This window comes from Scedosporium apiospermum, assembly GCF_000732125.1.
Source record: "Scedosporium apiospermum strain IHEM 14462 chromosome Unknown SEQ_SAPIO_0022, whole genome shotgun sequence".
Taxonomy (NCBI): Eukaryota; Fungi; Ascomycota; class Sordariomycetes; order Microascales; family Microascaceae; genus Scedosporium; species Scedosporium apiospermum.
Window position 1 is genome coordinate 290934 of NW_015971723.1, and position 22987 is coordinate 313920.

The following is a 22987-nucleotide window of genomic DNA, read 5'->3' on the forward strand; positions in this document are numbered from 1 at the left end:
GACAGGATAGCTTCACAATTTCTGGATCTCCGTGGCTTTCATATACTTCAGAGTAAATAAGATGTCATCAACACTTGCTTTCAACATTTAACCAGCTCCAGACGCTGTAAGGGTCACCACTTCCTGGAGTAAGTGCGTGAGATCAGATCCCCCAGGTCTTCAAATCATCTTCATCTAATCACGAAACTTCTTCTATTTAGGAGGATTCAAGCCTTCCAAATAACTGTCAAGAGAAGAAAAAGAAGAAAAAATGGTCATAAGCAGAAGGTAAATTCCGGCAAATATCCCATCGTCTCTTCGCCACAACTAATGTGCCCAAATCTATGTCAAGACACTGACAAGATCTCCTTGGCCCGCCACAGCTTGCCACTCTTACCAGTGACCCTTACGACCCTTATTTCCGTCCCAGTTTCCTCGGTATTCATAGCCATAGCCAGGGTTGTAGCCCCTGGTGGTAGTAGTCGCGAAAGTCGTCGGCTGCGCAGTCTTGGTTCCCTCGATTGGTCCCAAGTCCTCCGTCGATGTCTCAGAGACTGCCGGGTAAGACTCGGCGGGCTCAGCAGGGACAGTTGGGGCAGAGGCAGAGGCCACATTCGTTTGGGTATATGACGGCGGTATGGTCGGTTCCTCCGGAGAACTCGAGTCGATTGTAGATGCTGGCTCGTCGACTTTCGGCGATGAAGGGTTAGGGCTATGAGAAGAGGGTCGGTAGGTTGGGTGATAAGACGATGCCACCGAGGATTGTGTGATGGGGTGTGAATCTTCCGTCGAGGGTACGGGATGCCTGATATCTGTACCATATTCCCTAGTCGGCAGAGGACCCTGGATCGTTGTCTTAGACGGCCTCTGGGTGAAGTGTGGAGGGGGAATCGTCGGGTGTCTTTCCGTACTCCATCTCCTGGATCTGGTGAATTTCCTGCTCGTCCCAGCCGACGGCGTTGGGCCTGAAGACACTCCAGTTTCTGAAGTCGGAACGGGGGTGAGTGTAGACTCGCCGCCCGTCGGAACAAGAGTGCTTCCCCAAGTGGATGGGAGCGTCACGTAACCTAAGCTCTCAGGGGCGGTAGGTCCAGCCGACTCCACTCCAGTAGAGACGCAAGTCTCGGTATTTGTGTGCCCATAAGACGTGGATTCTTCGGGCCCAGCACTTGATTTGCTCGTCGGCACAGGAGAGGCACCAGTCACGGTCCTCAAAGTCGAGCGGCCCCGAATAGACGTATGCTCTGTCGGGCGAGTGGACCCAACAACTGAAGTCCACTGGGTGGAAGTTCCCTCCTCGCCACAGCTATCTGAAACTGATGTCGAAGCATAATGAGGATTGCTCGCCACGCGGCTGGTTGACTTGGATGAGAGAATTCCTCCTGTCGACGATGGCTGGTGTGGGCTGTCACTGGTTGCCCCAGTTGGGGAGGTCGGGGCATAAGTGTGGGTGTTTTTGGAGGAGACGAGTCTCGTCGAGTGATGGCTGCGGGTCAAGCCTGTCGACAAACCAGGACCAGCATGAGACTTCGACGAGAAAGAGGCGTATGTTGGGGTCTCAGAGCCAACAACATGGGATTCAGTGGACGAAGGTTGAATAGGGCCGGCGCTCGTAATTTCAGGTACGGTGGAGTGGGGAACTGTGGTCGAAGGCTCGTACGGGAGACCATCCGGGCCTGTGGGTTCCTCTGGCGAAGAACTCTCAATACCAGGGGACCAGGTCGACACGGTAGATCCAGAATACCAGTGACCAGACGGGGGCAGACCGCTGCTGGCTTTGCTCGACAACGTCGGCACAGTTACGACCTCGGTGATTTCGCTTGTGGTCGTGAGAGTCGTAATAGCCTCTGAGGAACTGGATGGCTGAATGGGCCCGCTCGACTTGGTCGATAGGACAGGAGGCGTGTAACTTGATCCTGCTCCTTCGGATTCCGTCTCAGATGCCCTGGAGGAGGGAAGATGAATTCCCAACGTCAAGGTAGCGTGCGAGGAAAATGTCGAGATTGAAGCACAGTGGCCAGGAAACTCGATCACGGTGATAGTGGCAGTGGTTGTGACAATGGTGCCGTAGTCATAGCCATATCGTGGAATTACCCCTGCAAGAGCCAGAGTAGAGCTAGAAAGTTCGCCTCGAATTAGACATCACATTCCACGTCTTGAATCACTGATTGGGGCTAAATTTACCTTAGGCCCAGGACGGCCAGAGGATTGGCGAGGCGAACCATTGCTGCCAAAAAAAAAAAAAAAAAAAATCTCGGTTGAAAAGAGCGTAAATGTTAAACGAGAGTAAAAAAGAGAGTGGGAGGCCTCGAAAGAAGTTGAAGTCCAAGGATGGCAGGCAATGCTTCTCCAAGGTTTGTCGAGCAGAACACCGACTTTATGTATCCCTCCCTCGCAAGGTTAGGATAAGCGACCGCATACGCAGGTGTGGACGAGGGACATGGAATCAAGCCAGGTCGCCACACCAAACAAACAGAGAGGTTGACCATCCCATCATCCTAGGCATCTCTTCTCCGTTTGAGCAACCTCTCAAGACTTGTCATCTATATCCAACACGCGGCCCATGCAGTTCGTCGGCTCCTGAACGGTAGATACCTCAGTCCACCGTAGCTCTCCAAACGAGACTCGGTAGACAAGATCAGTTTACCTTTCCCGTTTCTAAATCTGGACCGGTTTTGGCGGCGCGTCCCTCAGGTGATGGCTTCTAGCTGAGGAAAGAAACCGCCGGATCTTGATCATTTGCTTAGAGTTGCACAGGTCGGGTCTCGCAGCTCGAAAGCCACAATATATCTCTGTCAAGCCAGCCTCACCCTTTAATACGGCCGACCTTGTTTTCGGTTTCCTCTTCCGCTATCCATTCCCGAACAGGGTAGTTCGGAAACGTCTCCTCGGGTTTTCCTTTAAAAACGAGGTTGTGTCAAACGGTGGCACGCACGATCCCCAGTGAACTCGCGCAGAGATTGTGCACCCTGGGTAGGACACACACAATATTTTGCGGAACACCAACACAAATGGAGCGCCCGGGGCTCCCTTGTGCAGTAAGGGCATGGCAAACTGGTCCATCTGATAGCATCCGTATTCCTCACGCGTATTCAGGCCATGGAGGCTCTGCAATCTTCTCAGACCGGACTTGGGCATCAAGAACAAACAAGCAGTTTCTTGCTCCGGCTTCTTCCAAAATCCCAGTCAGACCAGACCGTCCGGCCTGGTTGCTACCCGTAACTACCAAGGCAGACTCGAACCAGGACATTCCAGTCTCGGATCCAATTGGTGGGGATTTCGTTTTTGGCAACGTATCGGGCCCTCGTACAGATAAGCGCAGCTTTCCCCGACATAGAAGACGCTGCGAGATGCTGAAAGGAGGAGAAGAATGTTGGCTTTTCTGTTATGAATCGAGGAGAGAGCTGAAGGCGGTCAAACGGAAGCCGAAGAACAGGGAATGTGCTTCCGCAATCGCCAGCCCCAGTCGCTTGTTCTAGACCGGAAAAAAAAGAGAGCATTGGGGCCAACAAAAAAAAAAAAAAAAAAAAAAAAAAAAAAAAGCTTAACCAGCCCCGTCCCCCGAAGTTCTCGTCGTGTCACAGCATAGCCGCAAGTCTCGCACAGATATGAAGAAGGGAAGCCGTAGATCTCTATCGAGTAGCCAAGGCAGCTGCGTCAGGAGTACGGCATCTTCCCGCCCCTGTGCAACTAATGGAAACCGGCCGGTAGCTGTGTAAGAAGCCAATGCCAAATTTCACTCCTAGTCACGTACCTAATCTACTGCAAACAAATCAGAGAGGGGAAGATGCCAGGGCCGGGCAGATTTGCGCCGTTGGTTAAGGTGCGTAACACGCCATCCTGACAGGACGAGACCAACGAGATCTCCACGAAGGACCAGGAAAAAGACTCGCAGCTCTCCCGAGGCTCGACCCCTTCCACACAGACCTTAATTTCGGTATGCCGCCGGTTTTGGCCGTCAATGCTGAACATGGCCATCGGAGCATCTTCGATGATAGTCTTCGGTCTTATTGTGGCCCTGATGAGCGGTATCCGTCGACGCATCCAACCGATCCAACTCCCCAGGAACTTTAGAGAGTCGGAAGGCTAGGACTTGCCATCTATTTGCTATCCGTCGAAACCCTCGGGAGACGGTCATGGATCCCGATCTCTCTCCCTGGTTATCTCATTGTCGACGAGCCATGGCTGTTCCCGTCCGGGGAGGAGGGGCCGAGCAGGTAAGGCACCTCCGCTCTAGCCAGTTCAACTCGTCTTCTTGGCTTCCAGTTCCCACTGCGCAAGTCTAGACAGGTCTGTCGGACCGACATGTTTACCGAGGCACCCAGTCAGAGGATCCCGAGGATCAAAGCATCGACTCACCTTGGGCACATCCCGAAGACAAAGGTAAGAACCCAACGCTGTCACCGTGGCCTCGCTCGAGAGGCTTAGTTCAAAAAAAATTATAGTTTTCTGTCCAGTGCTAGCTTCACTACCTTTAAAACAAGCCCTTCGAGCATCACATCCAACCACCCCTTGCAAAATCTCGGAGATTTCCCGCATCCGCAAAGTACCAAGTCGAACAATAAACGGCACATCTTCCGGCAAGGAAACGCAGATTCCCGTATTACCGCAATAAGGATGGAGAAGATACAACTGAAATCTTGCAAAATCCCTCCTCTCTTTTAGGAATAGACCCAAAAAACACAACAAATCACACAATTCCCCTCCCACCACTCATCTCCCAACCATAACCCTAGGATACATATATATAGAGAAAAGGGAAGACAGCTGGAAGAGCGGGGATGCTATAGGAAATGTGCATGACGAATCGATGGAGAAACAATATAACACAAGGAAATAACGGGGGTGTGTTCGTACCCGCGGTGTGGCAGTGGTGTGTATGTTAGACAAGCAAAACGGGGGCAAATGATGTTTTGGTAGACAAAAGAAAACTCGGTAGGGTTGTAAGTGGGCGATCAAGTTGGTGTGTGGCTATTAGCGACAGATGCCATGGCCCCTTCACGGCAGCTCCGTCGTGACAAGTATGTAGATGGAACAAAAAATCGAACAGAGAGAAAAAAGATGTTTCAAAAAGATAGCCCAAATATATCAATGCTTTGCGGTGTACGCGTACCGTGTCTTACCCATCCAACCAACGCCTGGCCAAGAAACAAACACTGCATAGATCCAGTCGACCAAGAATTCCCCGACAAGCAAGACCTTGGAAGGGACCACCTGATGTATAGAGGTCAGGGTGAACTGGATCCAGCAACGAAAGAAAGTGCGAGATCTCGCTAACGACGGAAAGGAAATTGTGTCGAGCGGAGAGGCGAGTCACCCACTACTAACGATCATTCATTGCTAGGGGAATGACTGAAACGGAAGTGTTAGCCAGACCGTAAACAGCGTCGTTGTGTCCGATGGCTAGGTGTTTTTGCCACTTACCCGTTGTAATGCATGAAAGTCTCCAACTGTTCTCGGTATCCCAGGCGTTTGCGCTGGATGTGAGGCCAGTGTGAATGATTTCCCACTTTGATGATCTATCCCTATACCCGGCGAGACCATATTCACCCCCGTCGGGCTCATGCCATGCATCATCGACATCTGCCCTTGCATGCCCGGTTTTTGGTTCATCATTCTCGGCGGTGGATTGCCCATTGGTTGGCCTTGTGAACTGAGTACGCCGATACTCTGCTGTGGTGGCTGGCCCATCGTATTCGGTCCCATGTGAGTGTGCATTTGTTGTGGGTTCATGTTCTGACTCTGTAACGTCGGTATTCCGCAGTGTTGGTGTGGAAGTGATTGTTGCTGGTGGTGATTGTGATTCATCTGCGGCTGCGTATTTTGTCCGCCCAACCTTGGCATCATCATGTCGGGGAATGAAAAGTCATTCATATTCTGAGAGAAATCAATGCCCGGTGACATTATGGGCGGTGACGCCGTGAAGCTTTGGGACATATCGGGGGAGGTTCCCGGAGGCATCGACATAGGGCCCGAGCCGTTGCTACCAAGGTTGGAGTCGGGTGAGGCCCCGCCCATCGATGCGAGCGAAAACTTGCGGTCGTAGTCGGAGACGTCGAACTTGCCGAGATCCTCTGTGTCTAGGCTAAGACCCATCTGGCCAGAAGGAGGCTGGGCCATACCAGCGTTGCCGAAGCCATCGAAGATGTCAATGTTGGCAAGGTTCGCAGTGACACACTCGGGAGCGTTCTGCAGCATGGGCGTCACGAGGCGAGGGAGCGCCTCGGTGATCTTGTTGAAGAGAAGAGGAATAAATCGCTGGTCTCCGTTCCTCAGAACCGCAACGATGTTGAGCATCTGGCTAAGGCGTTCACGAGGGCCGACGGTGAATCTATCGCGGGACATGGGCTTGTGCGAAAGCGCGGTGGCAGCATCGTTGGCAATCTCGAAGAGCTTTTCGATCTACAGGGATGAGTTAGTTGGTTTATTTCACAACAGCTGTACTTCCCCGTATCTGTCAACGTACCAAGCCGGTACCCATGAGCTGAACGCCCTGGCCGGGGAACTGAGAGGCCCAGCTGGCGAGCATTTCACGAGCAACTTCGGCAGGGAACTGGAAACCCATGCCGTTGTCCTCGCCCTGGCTGGACAGCTGCCAGTGGGTCGTCTTGAGCCACTGCTGGTTGGTCGACATGTCGCCGAATTGGGAATCCTGGCAAAGATAGCTAGGCATAATGTCGTTCAATTGCTTCTGCAGGTTGGTCGTGTAGGCGGACGTGAAGTTCGCAGCGGTCTTGTTCCAAGTCGAGATAAGGGAGTCGTCGAAGAGGCGGAAGGCATTGACAAGGGCGAGGAAAGGGGGGAGGTCCTGAGCCAAGGGATCGGTGGGATCATCGGCCAAGGTCGGCAGGTTGATGGAAGCCTGCAGCGTGACGGGTCGCTGTCGCTGGAGAGCGTAGGCCCTCTCGGTGGTGAAGATGAGCCAGTAGAGCCTCCTCCTGCGGGCGGATTCGACGGGATCCCACTGCCTGTACGTGTCCTCCTTGTGCATCTCGAGCATATGAATCATGGTGCTGGCCTCACGGAGATAGTACCAGGCCTTGCCATGGGATTCGACCCCGTAATAGCAGGCGAAGATGAAGTAGCTGGTAGCAATCGAGTTGAGGGTGGGAGTGTCGAGGTACTCGTAGCCGTTCCTCACGCGCATGGCCTCCTCCAGAAGAAGTGTGCTGGCGATGAGATTCGAGCCGGGCATAATGTCGAGGTTGTAAGGGTCGCTCGAAGGCATAGTCATGCCGGGCTGAAGCATGACGAAGGCGCAAAGAGAGGTGACGAGGCAGTAGACATCGCGGTTCTGTTCCATGAACATGGACTGCTGTTCTATCGCCTGGCGGACGAGGATTGGCATGTTGGAGTACATGTGGGAAAAGAAGAACTCAAGGCATTCCTTGACGAGCTCTCCCGTAACCATGCCGGGCGAAGGGCCGGCAGTCGTCGGATTCTGAGAGGGACCAGCCGTGAGGCCAGCGACGCGGTTCTGTACACGGGCAGCGAGACTCGTCTGGCGTTGCGTCTCCCTCAACTCGCTGATGACCTTGGCGCGGGAGCCCTTGGGGCCCTTCTTCTGTGGGATGGCATTGTAAGTGCAGGAGAGCTGAGCGGTCGCGCAGTTCCTACACGGGTTGATTCCGTCGCACTTGACTTTCCTGCGATGGCAGGCATCGCAGGCCCGTTTTACGGCGGCCGACATTGTGTCTGTCGAGAAGGTTATAAGAGGTGTTTGGTCGATTGAAAGGTCGAATACACAATTGACGGATTATCGACCAAGTTAAGAAAGAGTAAGGATTGTCTGTTTAAGAGGAGTTATTTCGGCGACATTGATCGGCGGGTTCAGGGGGCCGCTCGAGTTAAACAGTTGATCGTCTCGAGGCAGCGGTTGTCCACGCCGAGGAAAACGCGTGCTCGACGTTCGAGGACAAAATTAAGCTATTGATCGAGGGTAAAGAGAGCAAAGACACAGAGTTGTGCAAAGGCAAAACCCTATGATGATGCGATTTACAGTGAGAGCATTTGAGAGGGATCGAGCGTGCGAGGTGGTGAGGATGGGATGCAGAGACGATCGGGTCAAGGAAGGGAAGGAGGAGGGTGGATCAAGTGACGGATAGGACGTTTTGGGGGGAAGGCAAGGAGGTAATTGCTGGACACGTCGAGTGTGGGCTGCGGACCGGGGGACTTTGGGACTTGGGACTTGGCTTGGTACTGGATTGGAGGGACTTGGCAATACGAAGTACTGAGGAATGGAGGCAATGCACACTCGCACACACACCACTTCCTTCAATTGATCCTTGTAATTGTCGACGCAGGGCTCAACTGGTGGTACGTTCAGGTACTTGGCTTGATTCAGTACCAAAACAACAGAGAATTTTGGGTGATAGGATTTTAGACAGTGCATTGAACACGGTTTACTTGTCAACCAATCACTCTTGTCTCTACCCCAGGACCCATTTCCCTCCCGGTCCCCTTGGACCCACAAGTACGTACCGTAGCGTTCAAGACAGGAGTGTACTTTGTAGTGTACCCTGGGAGACTTTCATGATGCCCACACGGTGTACGAAGCGTCCAGGAGGAAGGAAGAAACTTCCTTCTTCTCCCTTGGACTTGTTCACCATTCACCACTGCAGATCTTTCCTCACTGGGCAAGTACGCACCACCGATTTCTCAAGGCCAATTTCATAAGTTCTCAATGAAGACAGGAAAGAAGAAAATTTAGACTAGTGTTGCGTGGATTATTTCATTGAGTTTTCGCAATGCAAGTACCGTACTCTCAAACGAGAATTGACACAGTTGTGAGCAGACATGCCCATTCCCCAGAAAATGCTCGATTGGGTCATCCGGCCAACACTGAACCAGAGCCATAACTGGAAGAAGACAAATGAGACGATCCGGGTTTGAAGGACCGTGTAAGAGGACAGAGAGTAAAGCCGGGTGCCTCTTCAATTATTCCAGAGGGGAAAGATACTCAAGCCCTAGCTTGGCTAGATATTGCTTCGTACCTCCCTGGTTTTGGAGCCAACCCAGTCAGGGAGATGAGGCTGTTGCTGTTTCTTCCTAGCGTGTGGCTTGCTCTCGACAGGGCCCTTGGCGGATGGTGCGAGTTGGCATGAATACGAAGCCAGTGAGTGACACAACAGTGAATCTTCGACACACAACATGGTCTATTTTGGTATTTCCACAGTCTCAGTCTGTGGCGTAAATGTCGGTGGACGAATTACTCAGGGTGCGACATTTGTCAGGGAAGCCTGGGGGGACCATTTGTCAAGAGCAGGATTGGAGAGATCAGTCTTGTAAACTACGAAGCAATGTTCAATGGGGGCCAAAAGCAAAAAGTTCCTAGTTCAATGCTGTGCAACTTCAGGATGACTGCTGAGGGATGCTCCTTGGCTGCCTTCAGAGCTGACGCCTTCCTGGTCTTCCCATCGATGCCCAGTCCATCGTCGATTTGCTTATTTTTTCTTTTCCCCCTTCTCCTCGGCTCCCTTCTGTCCTTTCCTCTTCTGATCTGGTCTCCTGTCAGGGGACTGAAGACGCCAATTTGATCCAATTTGATCAGAGTGACAGATCACCAAGCTAACGCCAATACCCAGTATGAAAGCATTGTCCCATACACCATAACATAACAATACCATTGACATCAAGGACTCCCGTCATCACTCATTGATCATTCACTTCACTGAAGCGAATTGGCAATTTCGAGGTTGAAACAGTTTCGTACTGTGTCAGGCTACTTCAGGGTACAGAGTAATTACAAGACGGGATACAAGGAAGGCCCTATTTCTCTCCCCAACGCCCTCAATCTCTCCCTCTTTTCTCTTCCACTTCTACGGAAAACGTCTTGATCAATCTCCCGGCATCATCGGAAACAAGGCATAATTTTGGAGTAATGGCAGTAGCGAAAGAAACTCGCCTACGAATTCTCGTGTATGGGATATTAGCCTGCAACGTTCAGAGGTTCAGAGTAGATCAACTCCATCGCCCTCTCTCGCGAGTCTCTCTTGAATGTTACCGTCCGATGTCCTTCTCCCTCTCCCCAGCTTCGATGCGAGAAATGCCTCGGCGAACTCCACCAACAATACTCCTTTCTCCGGACCATTCAGTGTCAACGTCTTCGTCTTCCCCGACCTCCCCGCTAAATTTCGACCTACCGGCAATGGGACACTACTAAACTAGTCGGTCCACTGTGCTAGTTCGAAGTACCGAAGTACTGAAGTATCAGGACACTAAGAAATGTCTTCGCGTACACCAATGTACCCCGTGTACTTCCGAGGAAAGCACAGTGCAGTCTCTCAAATGATGGCGTCAATGCTCCAAGCGTGACCTCAAATTGGAAGAATCAATTGAATTCCTTCTCCACTCAAACCCATTAAACCATGAAACATCTTCAAGAGAAGGTCCAACACGAATCGATGCTCGTTCGTTGGGTCAGTGCCCCATAGCATCGATTGATGATATTAACTGCTTCAGACTCGTAAATGTCAGTGCCTACTACTTCGCACTTCGTGGGCTGTGTCGATTCATTGCCCTTCATTTCCAGCACGTTCATGCGACGACAAAGTTCGAAGAAGAGCTGGGATTGGGCGTCCGGCGTTCGCCGTGAACAACTGCACTCTTCTCGAAACTTTAATTCGCTTTTTTCACCCACCCATTTCATAGCACACATGGCGCTAAATCTCCTCTTCCCCGGCTTCTAGTTACTTGTTCACGATTACTTCGTAATATCTGAAGGATTCTAAACTTTCCCCTCCTCTGGCACAGTTGCCGGGTGTCCCCTCCGGAGCCAAGTTGCAACCCAGTAATGCAGAATATCGGTCCTGCTCCGAATCCCCAAGCAACCAGCACAGCAAAGCAACCGGAACTCTTCAAGATTCGCCTGCATGAGGTCATCGTGCCCTTTCGTCGCAGTCGGCCACTTGTGTTTAGGGCCGAGAACCTAGAAAGAGCAAGAAAACCGCCTCTAGGACCAGTGAGGGGGACACTAGTTTCGTAGCATCGCTTACGACATGCAAGAGCGAGTCGTGCGATCCAAGACGCCGAGTTCAGTCCAGTGGCTGGTTTCTTGATAGACTCTTGAGAGATATATCGATGTGATGATGATCTTGTCTGGCATCCGGGCATTCATCCAACTCTAATCGATTCTCGGCCTCTTTCTCATAGGCTTCCATTACTCCGGACTGGCACCGGCATGAAATCGCGATGCTTGACAAGTGTCGCATGTCGCGAAGGTGCCGAAGATTGGGGACCAGTTCCAAGAACCGAACCTGTCAAAACGTGGCTGGCTCACTACAATAAGGTTCCTCTCTGTTTTGACAGACCAAAATGTCTCAGAATCCCTAGGGTGCAAGTCAATGAGTGGAACAAACAAGAGTTGGTGGGATATGACAGCCATATTAACGCACACGATAGTCTCACTTCCGCATCTCAACTCTTTTCAAAGCCCAGCCCTCGCAACTTCTGCTCGTCTGCTCGTCTATCCATGAAGCGAGGTCGCAAGCAGATGGGCTGGTCCATCTCTCTGGTACTCAAGGGAAACTGTCGTCGTTCATCCTTGAACACTGAGGGAAATCAACGGTCGCGAGTGTCCCAAGGGACCTCTCCATGTCTCCACTTGTAGCGAACAGTGTGAGGATCAGCACTGTACGGGAACGTGAGGACATACAACGTTTGATTGAGAATGCAACGCTACCTTATGCCCCCCAGCGGATCATTCTCATTTCGTCCTAGCGAATCTGCGTCGGGCCGATAGGGCCAAAGGCACACCACTGAGAACGCGCAGGAGCCAAGGGGTCTGCGAGGCTGCAGGTCAAACGGCCTATGATTGGCCAGTTCGCACCTTCTCAATCGGGGCGATGATCAGGTGGTCGAACAAATCGCTGACTCAGCTACCATTAGTCATGTCACCCGAAGCCAAGGGTAATTTCGGGTATTCGTGGGTCACCTGATCCTCTCGTTCAATCCACACCTGGCAGCAGTTGCCAACCGCACGGGTCCTTCTTGGCAGACTCTCCCTCTCTCACCTGTCTTTGCTTCCTTGTCAGATCCGCCTGCATCTCGCCGTTTCGAGCACAATTTTGGGTTCAAAAACCCGCAGTGCCGTAGCGCCACCGCCAATGGCGATTGGGTCAACTTGCTTCTTCTGCCTATCACGACTTGATCGGGTTTAGCATTGTGTGGCTCATCCATCCCTGAGACCTTTCAGCTGGTTGAGCTTGTTAAGGGGGGAGAAGGGGTAGGACCAAGAAGAGACATCTTGTTATTAGGGTCATCCTCTGTTCGATTTTCGTACTTTGCCTGGCTGTGTGTGTTTGAGGGGGAACAGACAGCTTGGCTTGGACTTGTTGAGTTGTAGCCCTCTTGAAAATTTTCAAGCGGGAACAATCCCTATCGCCAAACCGGCAACCCTGTGATATCACCCTCGTTCCCCCCCATCGCCATCCCCACTGACCCGCTGACGAGTCGGAGAAAAAGAAGAAGAAAAGATTAAAAAATAACTGACACCCCCCAAAAAAGGAGAGAAACACATTAACCAGCGGGAAGGTCGAATGGCAGTGAACTCATCTTACTCTTCAGCCTTGTAAGGCGATTAAATTTCGAATCGAATGGGTGGGGTCCGGTGATTCCATTCCCAGTGAGGACAGCTTTTTCGTCAGGAGCCTCAATTCGTAGCTCGACCAAAACCCTCCAATCTCATCTCATCCACCTCTTGGCTGTCGCTCGGCGTTTGTTGCCCGCTCTCACTGGTCCTTCAACTCTCCTTTACACATTTCTTTCTCGTTTGGTTCAACCTTCCGCTATCCTAGACTCGTTTTCCCCTGATATGTGAGCACTCTCAACCCAGGTTTCGATTAGGCCACTTGGGGGTGAGTTGAGACGGTGATAGAGAGAGAACCAGAAGAGACCAGAAGAGAAAGCAAAAGGGCTTGGAAACTACGTCACTCGACGATACGAAGGCAAGAAGAGGGCAACGTCATAGTTTATATCAACCCCCGGAAAACAAAAGAGGCGAGGAGTGGGACACGCTCGAAGAGGGAAGAGGGTAGAGGGACCGAGGTCAGAAGCAGAAACACAAGCGAAAGAAGAAGAAAGGGCGGAGAGGGAACGGACAGTGAAGAGAAGAATACGACGGTTTCTGTGGGCGCTGCGCAGAGACATTTTTGACCACACACCCTTCCCCCTACCATTTTTTTATGTTTATTTTTTTAATATCCGCTCTTCCCACCTCGTTCCTATTTCCCAGTTGAGTTAGGATGACCCTTCCTGATCGCCCACCACCGCCGCCTCCGCCTCCACCTCCTCCCTCGTCGCAACAACAGGAACCGTCCCAAGACCCATCAAAGCCAACGACAGGTCGCAAACGGCCTTACAGGCCCAAGGTCAAGACTGGCTGTACATCATGCAGGTAAGTTTATTGGACTCTTTACGCTTGATTTCCCTCTTATCTCTCTCCAGGTAGCACCCCCGTGAATGGATGGATAGGTCCCCTAGCTTGGTCCAACAGCCGCTTGTTGCTCCTTCACGTTCCCTTCCCCAGTAACTTTATCACCTAAGGCTGGGCTTTAAAGCCTATGCCAACAGCACGCCCTTCTGGAGTACGGGGCTTGGGCAAGGTCTAGGGCCGTCCCGGGCCTGGATCTTGAGAACCCATATCCCCGTATCGCTAGCCCTTCTGGGAAGCAAGATCAGCCCTGTAGGCGGATCCCGGCTTCTCAACGGGCACCTGCACGAGTTTCTTTTGATACTGCCCCCCTCCTTCACGCCTTCCAAATCCCGAGTAGATCATCCCCCCCCTTCTCCTGCATCATGGGGGTGTCGATATCCATAAGCTGTCTTTTTTTAGATCACCGTCTTAAAACATAATATTGACTCTTATGTGTAGGACACGACGAGTTAAATGTGACGAGGGGAAGCCAAGTTGCCAACGGTGCATCAGCACCGGCAGGACCTGTGATGGCTACGAGGACCTGTTCCGACTGGTTCAATGGGCTCCGAACCAGACCCCGACCAGCTCTCAGCCGCCCAAGGACAATGCGCCCAAACCGGCATTTGCAGTAACATCAGCAGCAGCAGCAGCAACATCATCAGCTCCTGTAGCAGGTACACCCGCTTCGGGGTCTCAAAAGAGGAAGAGACAAGCATCCCAGCAGCCACAGAAGCAGCAGCAGCGCCAACAACAGCAACAACAACAACAGCCACCTCTCGTGATCGTATCTGACCATCCCAGCTCTGTTGGTTCGTCCTTTAACGCAACTGAGACAAACAGGCATCATCAGCCCGCCATCTTAACCGCCGCATCTACCCCATCATCGGCCGGCTTTTCTTCTCCTTCTCCCACAGTCTCAAATGTATCATGGCCCGGGTCCGCCACTGTGCCCTCGCCGAATCAGCCAAGAGGCTTCTCGCAGACCTTGGCATCTCGCCCAGCAGCGGTCTACAGCCCCTCAGTCTCGCCAATACCGCGGCCCTCTCCCCAATTGCCCCCTGAATATATCCACGGAGGAGCAGGCCTAATACCTACAGTACCAGTACCTCCCGCTCATCATCCTCCTCCCCATGGCCATGGTTCTGTCGCCCCGCGGCGTGGTGGCAGCAGAGCTTACCCTCCCCAGGCACTACCTCATGGACAGCAAGCCGGTCCGTCATCAGCAGCAATGCATAGCTTACCTCCGTCCCCGGCGGTCCCGCCAATACCTCCTTCACAACAGCCGCCGCCGCCGCCGCCCAAGTTAACGGCGGAGGACATAGCCACGCTAGCAGCACGATTCACAAACAAGCCCATCTCCGAAGGCTACGAAGTCGAAGCGCGAACAACGCTCGAATTCAGCGCCTCCGAGCCCGCCGTTCGCCACGCCCTCCGCGCTCTCGAATCCCTCTACAAAACCCTCGAAGACCACGGCCACGAGTTCCCCCACGGCCGCTTAGCCGTGCCGACGGTCTACCACGGCCTGCAAGAATACAACAATGCCATCGTCAACCTCGCCAACAAGCTCGCCGTCATGGACCGGCGATCCTGCGAGGTCGCCCTCGTCTGCTGCAGGCTATTCATCAGCATCGGCACCATCACGCGCGAGTACACGCCCGTGGCGGAGCACTACATCCGCGGCATGCGGATCATGCACGAGGCTGCCACGCGGCCCTATCTCGACGCCTGGGGCAACGTCATACCCACGCAGAACGGCGAGTTTCCCAAGATCGACGTCTTCATGATCAAGATCTTCATGTCGCCCGACCGCATGGCCCCCGCGTGTAAAGCCGCCGCCCTGGCTGTTAAGGATCGGAGGAGGCTCCCCGCGCATGAGTGGATGCAGCTCGTGCGGTTCGCGCGGAACGAGGTGCGTGCCGCGAGGGTCAAGGCGAAGTTGGTCATCATTAGCAAGCTTGCGCTTCAGCACTTTGATAACGTATCGAGATTGCGTCCGGGGGCCGACTCGTCCAAGGTCCGGGCCGAGAAGGAGGTGTTGTTGACTATGCTGAATGATTTGGAGCTGGATGGGAGGGATGGGCCGAGGGATTTGGGGGCGTATCATGGGAGGTTCCATTTCTTGTATCATTCGGCGCTGAAGATTGCCGTAACGTTGTCATTGTGGGCGCCGACTCACGATATTAGCGAGTTGCAGCCGGTGTTTCAACGGGTTGGCGCTGTATCGGGGTGCCTCATCTAGATTTTGGGTAGAGTCAATACGACTTGGGGGTTTCGGGATGAGCTTGCGATGGGCGATTTTGGTTCAACTATTCGAGATTTGGGTGTATGTTATGGGTTTTATGTCGAGATGATTTTAATGTTCGATTTATATTTCCTTACTATTTAATTTTTTTTTTTTTTTTTTTTTTTTTTTTTTTTCTCTCTCTTTAGTATTAAAGTAGGTGTTATGGGAATATAACGAAGCAGAGGATAAATAATACAGAATCGAGATTTATCGAGACTTCAAGCTAGAGAACGGATGCATTTCTCAAACTGAAGTGATATGTTTCTATAGTGAAAGATCTGGTGAGAAGTTGGCGAGACACCAGATCTTCAGGTCGAAAATCGTGAAGAATATCGCTCAATAATAATATCAAACATCACAACTAGATCAAAATGTACTTCCAGACAATTCACTCCGTCCATCTAAAGCTCCTTAGCAAAAATCCCCAATTGACTAGCCGACACATCATTCTTTACGATTCGTTTGGAGGTGGCACAGTTCCTGCTCCTGCGAGGTTTCTCGCAAGCATCTCTCCCAATACAATGTTCCAGCTCCGTCTTGGGCAGGATCAGCGGATCCCTCGTTGATCTAATATTAGTTCTTTGCTCATACGCATAGGCAAGGCCGAATAGCTTCGCCTCGCTGAATCGTGAGCCGAGGAAGGATAATCCGATGCTGTGTCCGTGTGATTAGTCTTTGCAATAACTGGATACTGAAGTGTAAATAGCGAGAAAGAGAAGAACATGAAAGGCAAACATACGGAAGACCTGGCCCCTGAGTCGTCATTCCCCTCTCATTCTTCACCACCTCGGCATCCTCAGGATAAAACCCCATAGGCACCGAAACCGCCGGCGCCGCAGCCAAGGCCGCAAACAAACTCGCCACGGACGTTGGCAAAATCACAGCATCCAACTCATGCTCCTCGATAACGCCCAGCAAACCTCCCTCCCCTCCATAACTCCGAAGCAGCTCAAGATCCTCCTGGAAGCGCGGATCGGTATTATTATAGCCCATCTCATCGAGAGCAACGTCCCATATGGCCGTATTACGATCGGGATACTCCTCGGCGGGTGTCGAACGCGTAAATTCCCGGATATCAGCGAGGGAGTGCACATCCGCGGGGTTCTCGGTAAGTTGAGAGAGATAGGCGGCGAGGTTCGTCACGAAATCGGCGTTAAGGACGCGGCTCTCGAGGTCGAAGTCGAACGTCTCGGGATCTTCGAAAGCGGAGAAGTTGGAGCTCACGATAGTGGCACCAGCAATGCGGAGGACGTCGAACGCGACGTAGAATGCCTTGCCCTCTGGATGGTCCGGGTTAGCGATGCCGAAGATTTCGAGAATATTGCTGGGCATGCCGAGGCGTGTGCCCGAGAGGGCGCCCTTGTCAAGGAAGGAGAGATAGTCCGGGATCGCGCCGTCGTCGGGGATCGAGGAAGTGTAGTTGTCGTTCTTGTCAAGGCCGGCAATGGCTTGGAGGATGTAGGCGGCGTCTTTGACCGTGCGGGCCATGGGGCCGATGGTGTCTTGGTGTTCGCTGATGGGGATGACGAGGTCTCGGGAGGTTAGGCCGATGGTGGGCTTGAATCCGACGATATTGTTTCTTTGGGACGGCGAAATGATGGAGCCGTCCGTCTGGAAAAGGAAGGTTAGCTTTTTTTCTATCACAAGATATGTCGAGCCATATAGATATACAGAATTTTATACTCCCTTTCTTTTCCTTACCTCTGTACCGATACAAGCAGCGGCCAAGCCCAAGTCCGACGCAACACCACAGCCACTCGAGCTACCACTGGGATCTTGGGCCTCGAGATAAGCACCGAGGACTTGACCACCGTCAGCCGACCATCCATTCGTGCCGTTGTCGGATCGGAAATTGGCCCATTGGCTCAGGTTGGCTTTCCCGAGGATAATGGCCCCGGCTTCCCTAAGTTTCTTTGCAACGAAGGAGTCGCGGGGGACTTTGGCGCCTTTGAGGGCAAGCGAGCCGGCTGAAAGACATTTCAGTGAGATTGAGCGTTGGCACACTCGGGATGGTGGGGAATAAGACTCCGGAGGGAAGTCTGGTTCAGTTCATACCAGTGTTGTTCATCCTGTCCGCGGTAGCAATGTTGTTCTTGATAAGAATAGGAAGTCCATGGAGAGGCCTGTCCAAAACATTGGAAAAATTAGAACCATGATGGGATCTGCTTGACATAGGGCGCAATGGAGATTTATCTATACCCTTGAATCTTTCCAGCCTCTCGTTCAGCATCGAGAGCAGCTGCGATTTCCAAGGCGTCGGGGTTAATCTCTGTGACAGCACGAAGCTCGGGGTTCACCTCTTCGATCCTTGCAACGTATGCCTAATGGGCGTCCATAAAGCTATCTTAGCAAATGTGCCCTTTTAAGATGTGTCTAGCTGTAACTTATTCGAACCTACCCTAACTAGATCTACACTGGTAAAGAGCCCCTGCTCGAGGCCCTGGGATAGGTCATCTATCGACGCATCTCGGAGACTAGGCAACGCCCGCTCTTCCTCATCTGCGGTCCAGTTAGATTTTATCCCCGAACAGCATCAAGTTGAGGCAATACGAAATTACCTTGGCATACAGCGGCGCCGGAAAGGCTCCAGAGAGTGAGGGCTCCCCGAACGCAGAGCTTGCGAAACGACACCATGGTTGGTCTCTTGTATTACGAGTGTATCAATACTCTTTTCACTTTCACTTGGTTATCGCGGATTTCCAATATGAAGCGATCCGATGTTGACCCCTTGATGTCTCAGTTAGCCTTAGGTTCTCATCTCCTCACTTCTTGCCCGGAAAGCTGCCTCGACTTGCTTTGCGAGGCAATGGTAGCACAGGCGCAGGCGTTAAGAGATGCTGGGGGGCAATTGGCTGAAGGCCATAACATAATTGGAGAAGATGGAGATTCAATCCAGTGCGGATTATCTGCGCTCTTTATACGAAGGCGGGAGAAGCCGGTGAGAGGATCGAGTACATTGCGCGTTATCACCACGGAAAAGGCAATACTTCTCGAAGCGGTTGACGTTTTCCCAAAGTTCCGTCCCTTGATACAATCCCCGATATTGACAGAGACCGAACTAGGAATTCGGCGGTGACTTGGAGGTCTATGTCAACATCGCCGGCCCCGACTCGGCTCCGACTGAACGTCTATGAGTCACTCCCCGAAGAAATCTCCTCGTTAGGTATGAATCTAAATCTCGAAAATCCAGAGTACTCCATCTTGACACCGTTGTGGAAGCCGTTCAACATGGTTATAACTCCCCGTTTCCTGCTCGGGCATTCGTTCCCCCCATGCAATGCGACACACCGGCAAAAGTGCCTCCACCCACAACCACGTTTTCTCTTTGGGCGGGGTCGAGTATACAACGGGTATTATATTATCATATTGTAGAATCCAAATATTGGAAAAAGAGGAAACAAAGTGGGCCTTGACCCTACCTGATTATGGTACCTGCAAGCACCTTTGCCTCGTCCAGGATGCGCGTTTCTCGCTCTTTATCTGGATCGTATGAGGCAAAGCTCTCTTGGATCTGGTTGAGCCAAGTCACCACCCGATCAGCAACCACAAGATTGCCCACTGTACACAAGCAAAAGCGAACTTCATTAGCATGGACATCCATGGGTGGATTAAAAAAAATTAAGAAGAATATGAGCGAGAAATTGTGGGTGTAATAAGACTTACTTTCTCTCGTGCAAAACGCGTGAGGAACATTGCCCTCTTGATCCACCACAATCTCCGTCCTCCCCTTCTTATGCTCCGGCCCTTCCCTATTCGCATGCGTCTCCAACTTCTGTATAAACTCATCCCTAACGTCGTTGGCAACCCAGTGATCCTCCTTAGCGAAGAAGAACATAAACTTGGGCAGCTGGTGCCTATGCTCCTCAGCATCATGGAACACCTCCCAGAGCTCCTCGTCCCACCTATCGTCCGAAATAGTCGCCATCTCATCCTTGCCCATGTGAAGACCTTGCCAGATGCCGTCTCGGCTCCTGAGGAACTCGACCGTTATCCGAGCCGCCTCGGGCGTGAAGCCCATCAACTTCCGACACACGAAGCGCAAAAGGGCATTAGGGAAGGGTAACAGCAGCGCCTTGGCCAGGTGGTGAACGTTCCTGCCCAGGAAGGAGTACTCATTAAGAGCGTTTAACCGCTTACCGCTGGGCGATTTCGCAATGTGCGTGACCGTGGGGAAGAGGAGGATGCCATGGTACAGCTTCAGATGGCGAGCCAGCAATGGGTTGTGGTGATGGCGATGGAAGATTTCGAGCGTGATGTACGCGCCGACGGAATGGCCAGCTATCACCACGAAATCGTAGGGCTTGCCGTTCTCACCCGGCTTCGCCGAGTCCTCTATCCTCCGCTCCGCCACGTTCGCGTAGGCCTTGAGGATCTGCTCCTCTAAGCTGTAAGGAGGACAGCTGTTCGTGAAGGGCACGTGGTCGTCGTCGTGGAAGCCGTAGAGACTCCTGCCGTAGATGTCATAGGCGACCTCGCGCTGCGATCGGTCTAGGAGGACGCGCAGGAATTTGAGGAAGCTGTTGTAATATTCTATGAGGCCTGGGTTTCCTGGGACGAAGTAGACGAGGGCGTGGGCCCAGGGTTTGTGAGGCGGCCGAGCTGCTGGGAGGAAGATGGAGTGGTCTGGATTCATGGTGAACGCTGAGATGAGGATGGTGAGGATGAGAAGGTGCACTTGAGACTCTGCGCCAAAACTAGTGCAGAGAGTTCAGGTTTCCCCCCCAGGATAAACCTGTCGCCGTAAGAAAAGGAGAGAACAGTAAAAAAAAAAAAAAAAAAAAAAAAAAAAAAAATCCAAAACCTAGATCTAAAGGTCTGTCCTCATGAGCGCCGAGACGGACTGATTGACCGAAGATCCCGTTCTGAAGCTCAACTCCAAGACAATCAATTCACGGCCGGTTTGCCAAATGTCCCCGAGTTGCAAGAAAAAGAGCCAATTATGCCTTCAAACTAAACATAAGAGGGGATGAAAATGACAAAGACGCAAAATATCAAGATCGACCCCCTTGAATTCGTGCCTGCTTGGCAACAGTCGGTGACATTCACAGGCACGGGGCTGATTGAGATCGCGAGATCCCGAAATACGGGATCCACATAATATCAATTATAGCAATATTGTGCTTAATGCAATCAAGAATATATGTAACGGGGTATTCGAAATACCCCGAAACTGCCCCGCCATCCACCTTCCTGCTTCAACTTGACCCCTCCATGATTACGGCACGTTGAAGTTATCACCGACCCCATTTGTCATTTGTGCAATTCCGACATCGCCTGAGGACAATTCATGAAATTTCTAGTCTCTCGCTGAATCTGTCACTCCTTCGACTGCCGGCACCAATTCTGTCCCTCTTCAGTCTCTCTTCCCCTATAGAAACCTTGTCTGAGACACGCCCTCACGACACACTTCACAACCATGGCCCTTGACGCAGGCAAACGTAAGCTAGATGCTGTTCTTCGAGTTGATGGATGAAGCATATCTGACATCGGATATAGCCACATACTCTACGGGCGACAAGACCTCTTTCGCTTGGGTCACTGCGCGCGAGCGATGGCCCGTCATCATCGTCAGTGCCCCTCCCTCTCCCCGATTTCGGTGCGCCTACTTGTCGCATCGCTAACATCCGGCTCTCTGCGCCAGACAAGCGCCATTGACGATGTCTACCGGTCCGTCCACGCCGCTACGGACCCAGAGGCCGTACAGGAAGGCAAGAAGATCCTCGAATCTCTTGCCAGTCTCAAATACGAGATCCAGCACGACCGTCAACTAACGTACGCGACGCTCGACCCTCTACTTCTTCTCATTGACTCTCGACTAACAAGAGTGCGCAAAAAGCCCCATTGAGGATGATGGGTACCTCGATGTGTCCCTCTACAACGATGAATTGGCCAAACTTGGTCCCCCGACCTGGCTCAATGTCTCTTGGCTCTACTCCGAGTGCTACCTCTTCAGGTAAAACAACCCCCCGTGATCCGCTCCCTTATTTTCCAACCCCTAGTCCACATGCAGACTAATCAAGCCCAAGCTCAGGCGCATAAGCACATACTTCACGAAAACCACCCACTGGAAGACCTACGACCTCTTCGCCCGCCAAAAGATCAAGACCTTCCGCTCCTCCCGACCCGCCGTGCTCGAGCTCGCCGCGCGCTACCGAGAACTAGCCACCCAGCTCCAGAGCGGCGACCACATCCCCGACGAGGCCGAGAAGCTCATGTTCACTGAGATGTGCGAGGTCTGCCTCTGGGGCAACGCCACTGATCTGTCCCTCCTGACGACGCTTACGTACGAGGACATTCAGAAGCTGCAGGGCGCCAAGGCGCGCAAAGAATCTGAGAAGAATATCCTCGTCAACGATACGGCCACGGCGTTCGAGCTCCTTAAGAAGGCCAAAGCTGAAGGAAAGGCCGAGCGGAGGGTCGATATTGTCCTCGACAATGCCGGGTTCGAACTCTACGTCGATCTCATCCTTGCGGGGTACCTCTTGTCCTCTGGCCTCGCAACCCACATCGTCCTCCACCCTAAGTCCATCCCGTGGTTCGTGTCCGACGTGCTCCCCAGCGACTTTGCTCACCTCCTGAGCTCCCTCGCCAACCCCAAGCCCTTCTACGAGACTCCTTCGGATGACGAGAACCTGCAGGGGAAGACGCCGGCGCCTCTGGCTGATGCCGATGCCGAGAACCTTGCCTTTTTGTTCCAGCAGTGGAGCCGGTTTCATGCGGAGGGGCAGGTTATCCTGCGGCCGAACAGGTTCTGGACGCACGCGGGGAGTTTTTGGAGGATGCCTTCCGAGGCGAAGGATCTCTTTGAGGATTTGAAGTTGAGCGAGCTTGTTATTTTCAAGGGTGACTTGAACTACCGAAAGCTCACAGCAGATGTAAGTGTTCTCTCTCCGTCTTATCTGCACAAAAAGGAAAAGGGAAAAGAGAGAATATCCTATGTTCTAACGTTGGTTTCCTTACCCAGACCGATTGGGATCCGACTACCCCGTTCACCACCGCCCTCGGCCCACTTGGTCCTGGCTCCGGCATCAACGTCCTCTCCCTACGCACCTGCAAGGCTGACGTCGTCGTCGGTCTTGAGCCTGGCGTGGACGAGAAGCTCAGGGCCGTGGAGGGCGGGGGTGGAGATAGCGGTGCGAGAAAGTGGGCTTGGAACGGCAAGTGGGCCGTGATTTCATTTTCTCCTCGGGAGTGAAATGGGGGGCTTTGATGTTTGCGCATTTTTGATAGACAGATCTTATTTTACACATACATTGGAGCTACACAATCTTATTGATAGACCCTCGCGGAAGGTTCTTTGTCTCGATGAG

General features: G+C 52.4%; 6 protein-coding genes and 1 pseudogene across 6 annotated transcripts; 3 read left to right on the top strand and 4 right to left on the bottom strand.

Moving 5' to 3' along the window:
• Nucleotides 1-372: 372 nt before the first annotated feature.
• Nucleotides 373-2204, bottom strand: SAPIO_CDS0392 (uncharacterized protein; the record flags this gene model as incomplete). Its single annotated transcript, XM_016783183.1, has 2 exons — nucleotides 373-2095; nucleotides 2164-2204. The coding sequence occupies 2 exons, from the start codon at nucleotides 2202-2204 to the stop codon at nucleotides 373-375; spliced, it is 1764 nt and encodes a 587-aa protein (XP_016646383.1).
• Nucleotides 2205-5309: 3105 nt separating this feature from the next.
• Nucleotides 5310-7669, bottom strand: SAPIO_CDS0393 (uncharacterized protein; the record flags this gene model as incomplete). Its single annotated transcript, XM_016783184.1, has 4 exons — nucleotides 5310-5331; nucleotides 5404-5456; nucleotides 5530-6381; nucleotides 6446-7669. 4 exons carry the CDS (start codon nucleotides 7667-7669, stop codon nucleotides 5310-5312), a joined length of 2151 nt encoding a protein of 716 aa, XP_016646384.1.
• A 5551-nt stretch (nucleotides 7670-13220) lies between these two features.
• Nucleotides 13221-14455, top strand: SAPIO_CDS0394 (uncharacterized protein; the record flags this gene model as incomplete). The annotated part of the gene is made up of 3 exons (XM_016783185.1): nucleotides 13221-13372; nucleotides 13904-14177; nucleotides 14234-14455. 3 exons carry the CDS (start codon nucleotides 13221-13223, stop codon nucleotides 14453-14455), a joined length of 648 nt encoding a protein of 215 aa, XP_016646385.1.
• Nucleotides 14456-14621: 166 nt separating this feature from the next.
• SAPIO_CDS0395 lies at nucleotides 14622-15632 on the top strand (annotated as a pseudogene; the record flags this gene model as incomplete).
• A 446-nt stretch (nucleotides 15633-16078) lies between these two features.
• Nucleotides 16079-18311, bottom strand: SAPIO_CDS0396 (uncharacterized protein; the record flags this gene model as incomplete). Its single annotated transcript, XM_016783186.1, has 7 exons — nucleotides 16079-16331; nucleotides 16417-17288; nucleotides 17379-17644; nucleotides 17733-17800; nucleotides 17877-17998; nucleotides 18076-18176; nucleotides 18236-18311. The coding sequence occupies 7 exons, from the start codon at nucleotides 18309-18311 to the stop codon at nucleotides 16079-16081; spliced, it is 1758 nt and encodes a 585-aa protein (XP_016646386.1).
• Nucleotides 18312-19092: 781 nt separating this feature from the next.
• SAPIO_CDS0397 (uncharacterized protein) lies at nucleotides 19093-20310 on the bottom strand (the record flags this gene model as incomplete). The annotated part of the gene is made up of 2 exons (XM_016783187.1): nucleotides 19093-19235; nucleotides 19341-20310. The coding sequence occupies 2 exons, from the start codon at nucleotides 20308-20310 to the stop codon at nucleotides 19093-19095; spliced, it is 1113 nt and encodes a 370-aa protein (XP_016646387.1).
• A 783-nt stretch (nucleotides 20311-21093) lies between these two features.
• On the top strand, nucleotides 21094-22872 carry SAPIO_CDS0398 (uncharacterized protein; the record flags this gene model as incomplete). Its single annotated transcript, XM_016783188.1, has 6 exons — nucleotides 21094-21115; nucleotides 21174-21244; nucleotides 21319-21449; nucleotides 21514-21630; nucleotides 21709-22552; nucleotides 22642-22872. 6 exons carry the CDS (start codon nucleotides 21094-21096, stop codon nucleotides 22870-22872), a joined length of 1416 nt encoding a protein of 471 aa, XP_016646388.1.
• Between the last annotated feature and the right edge of the window lie 115 nt (nucleotides 22873-22987).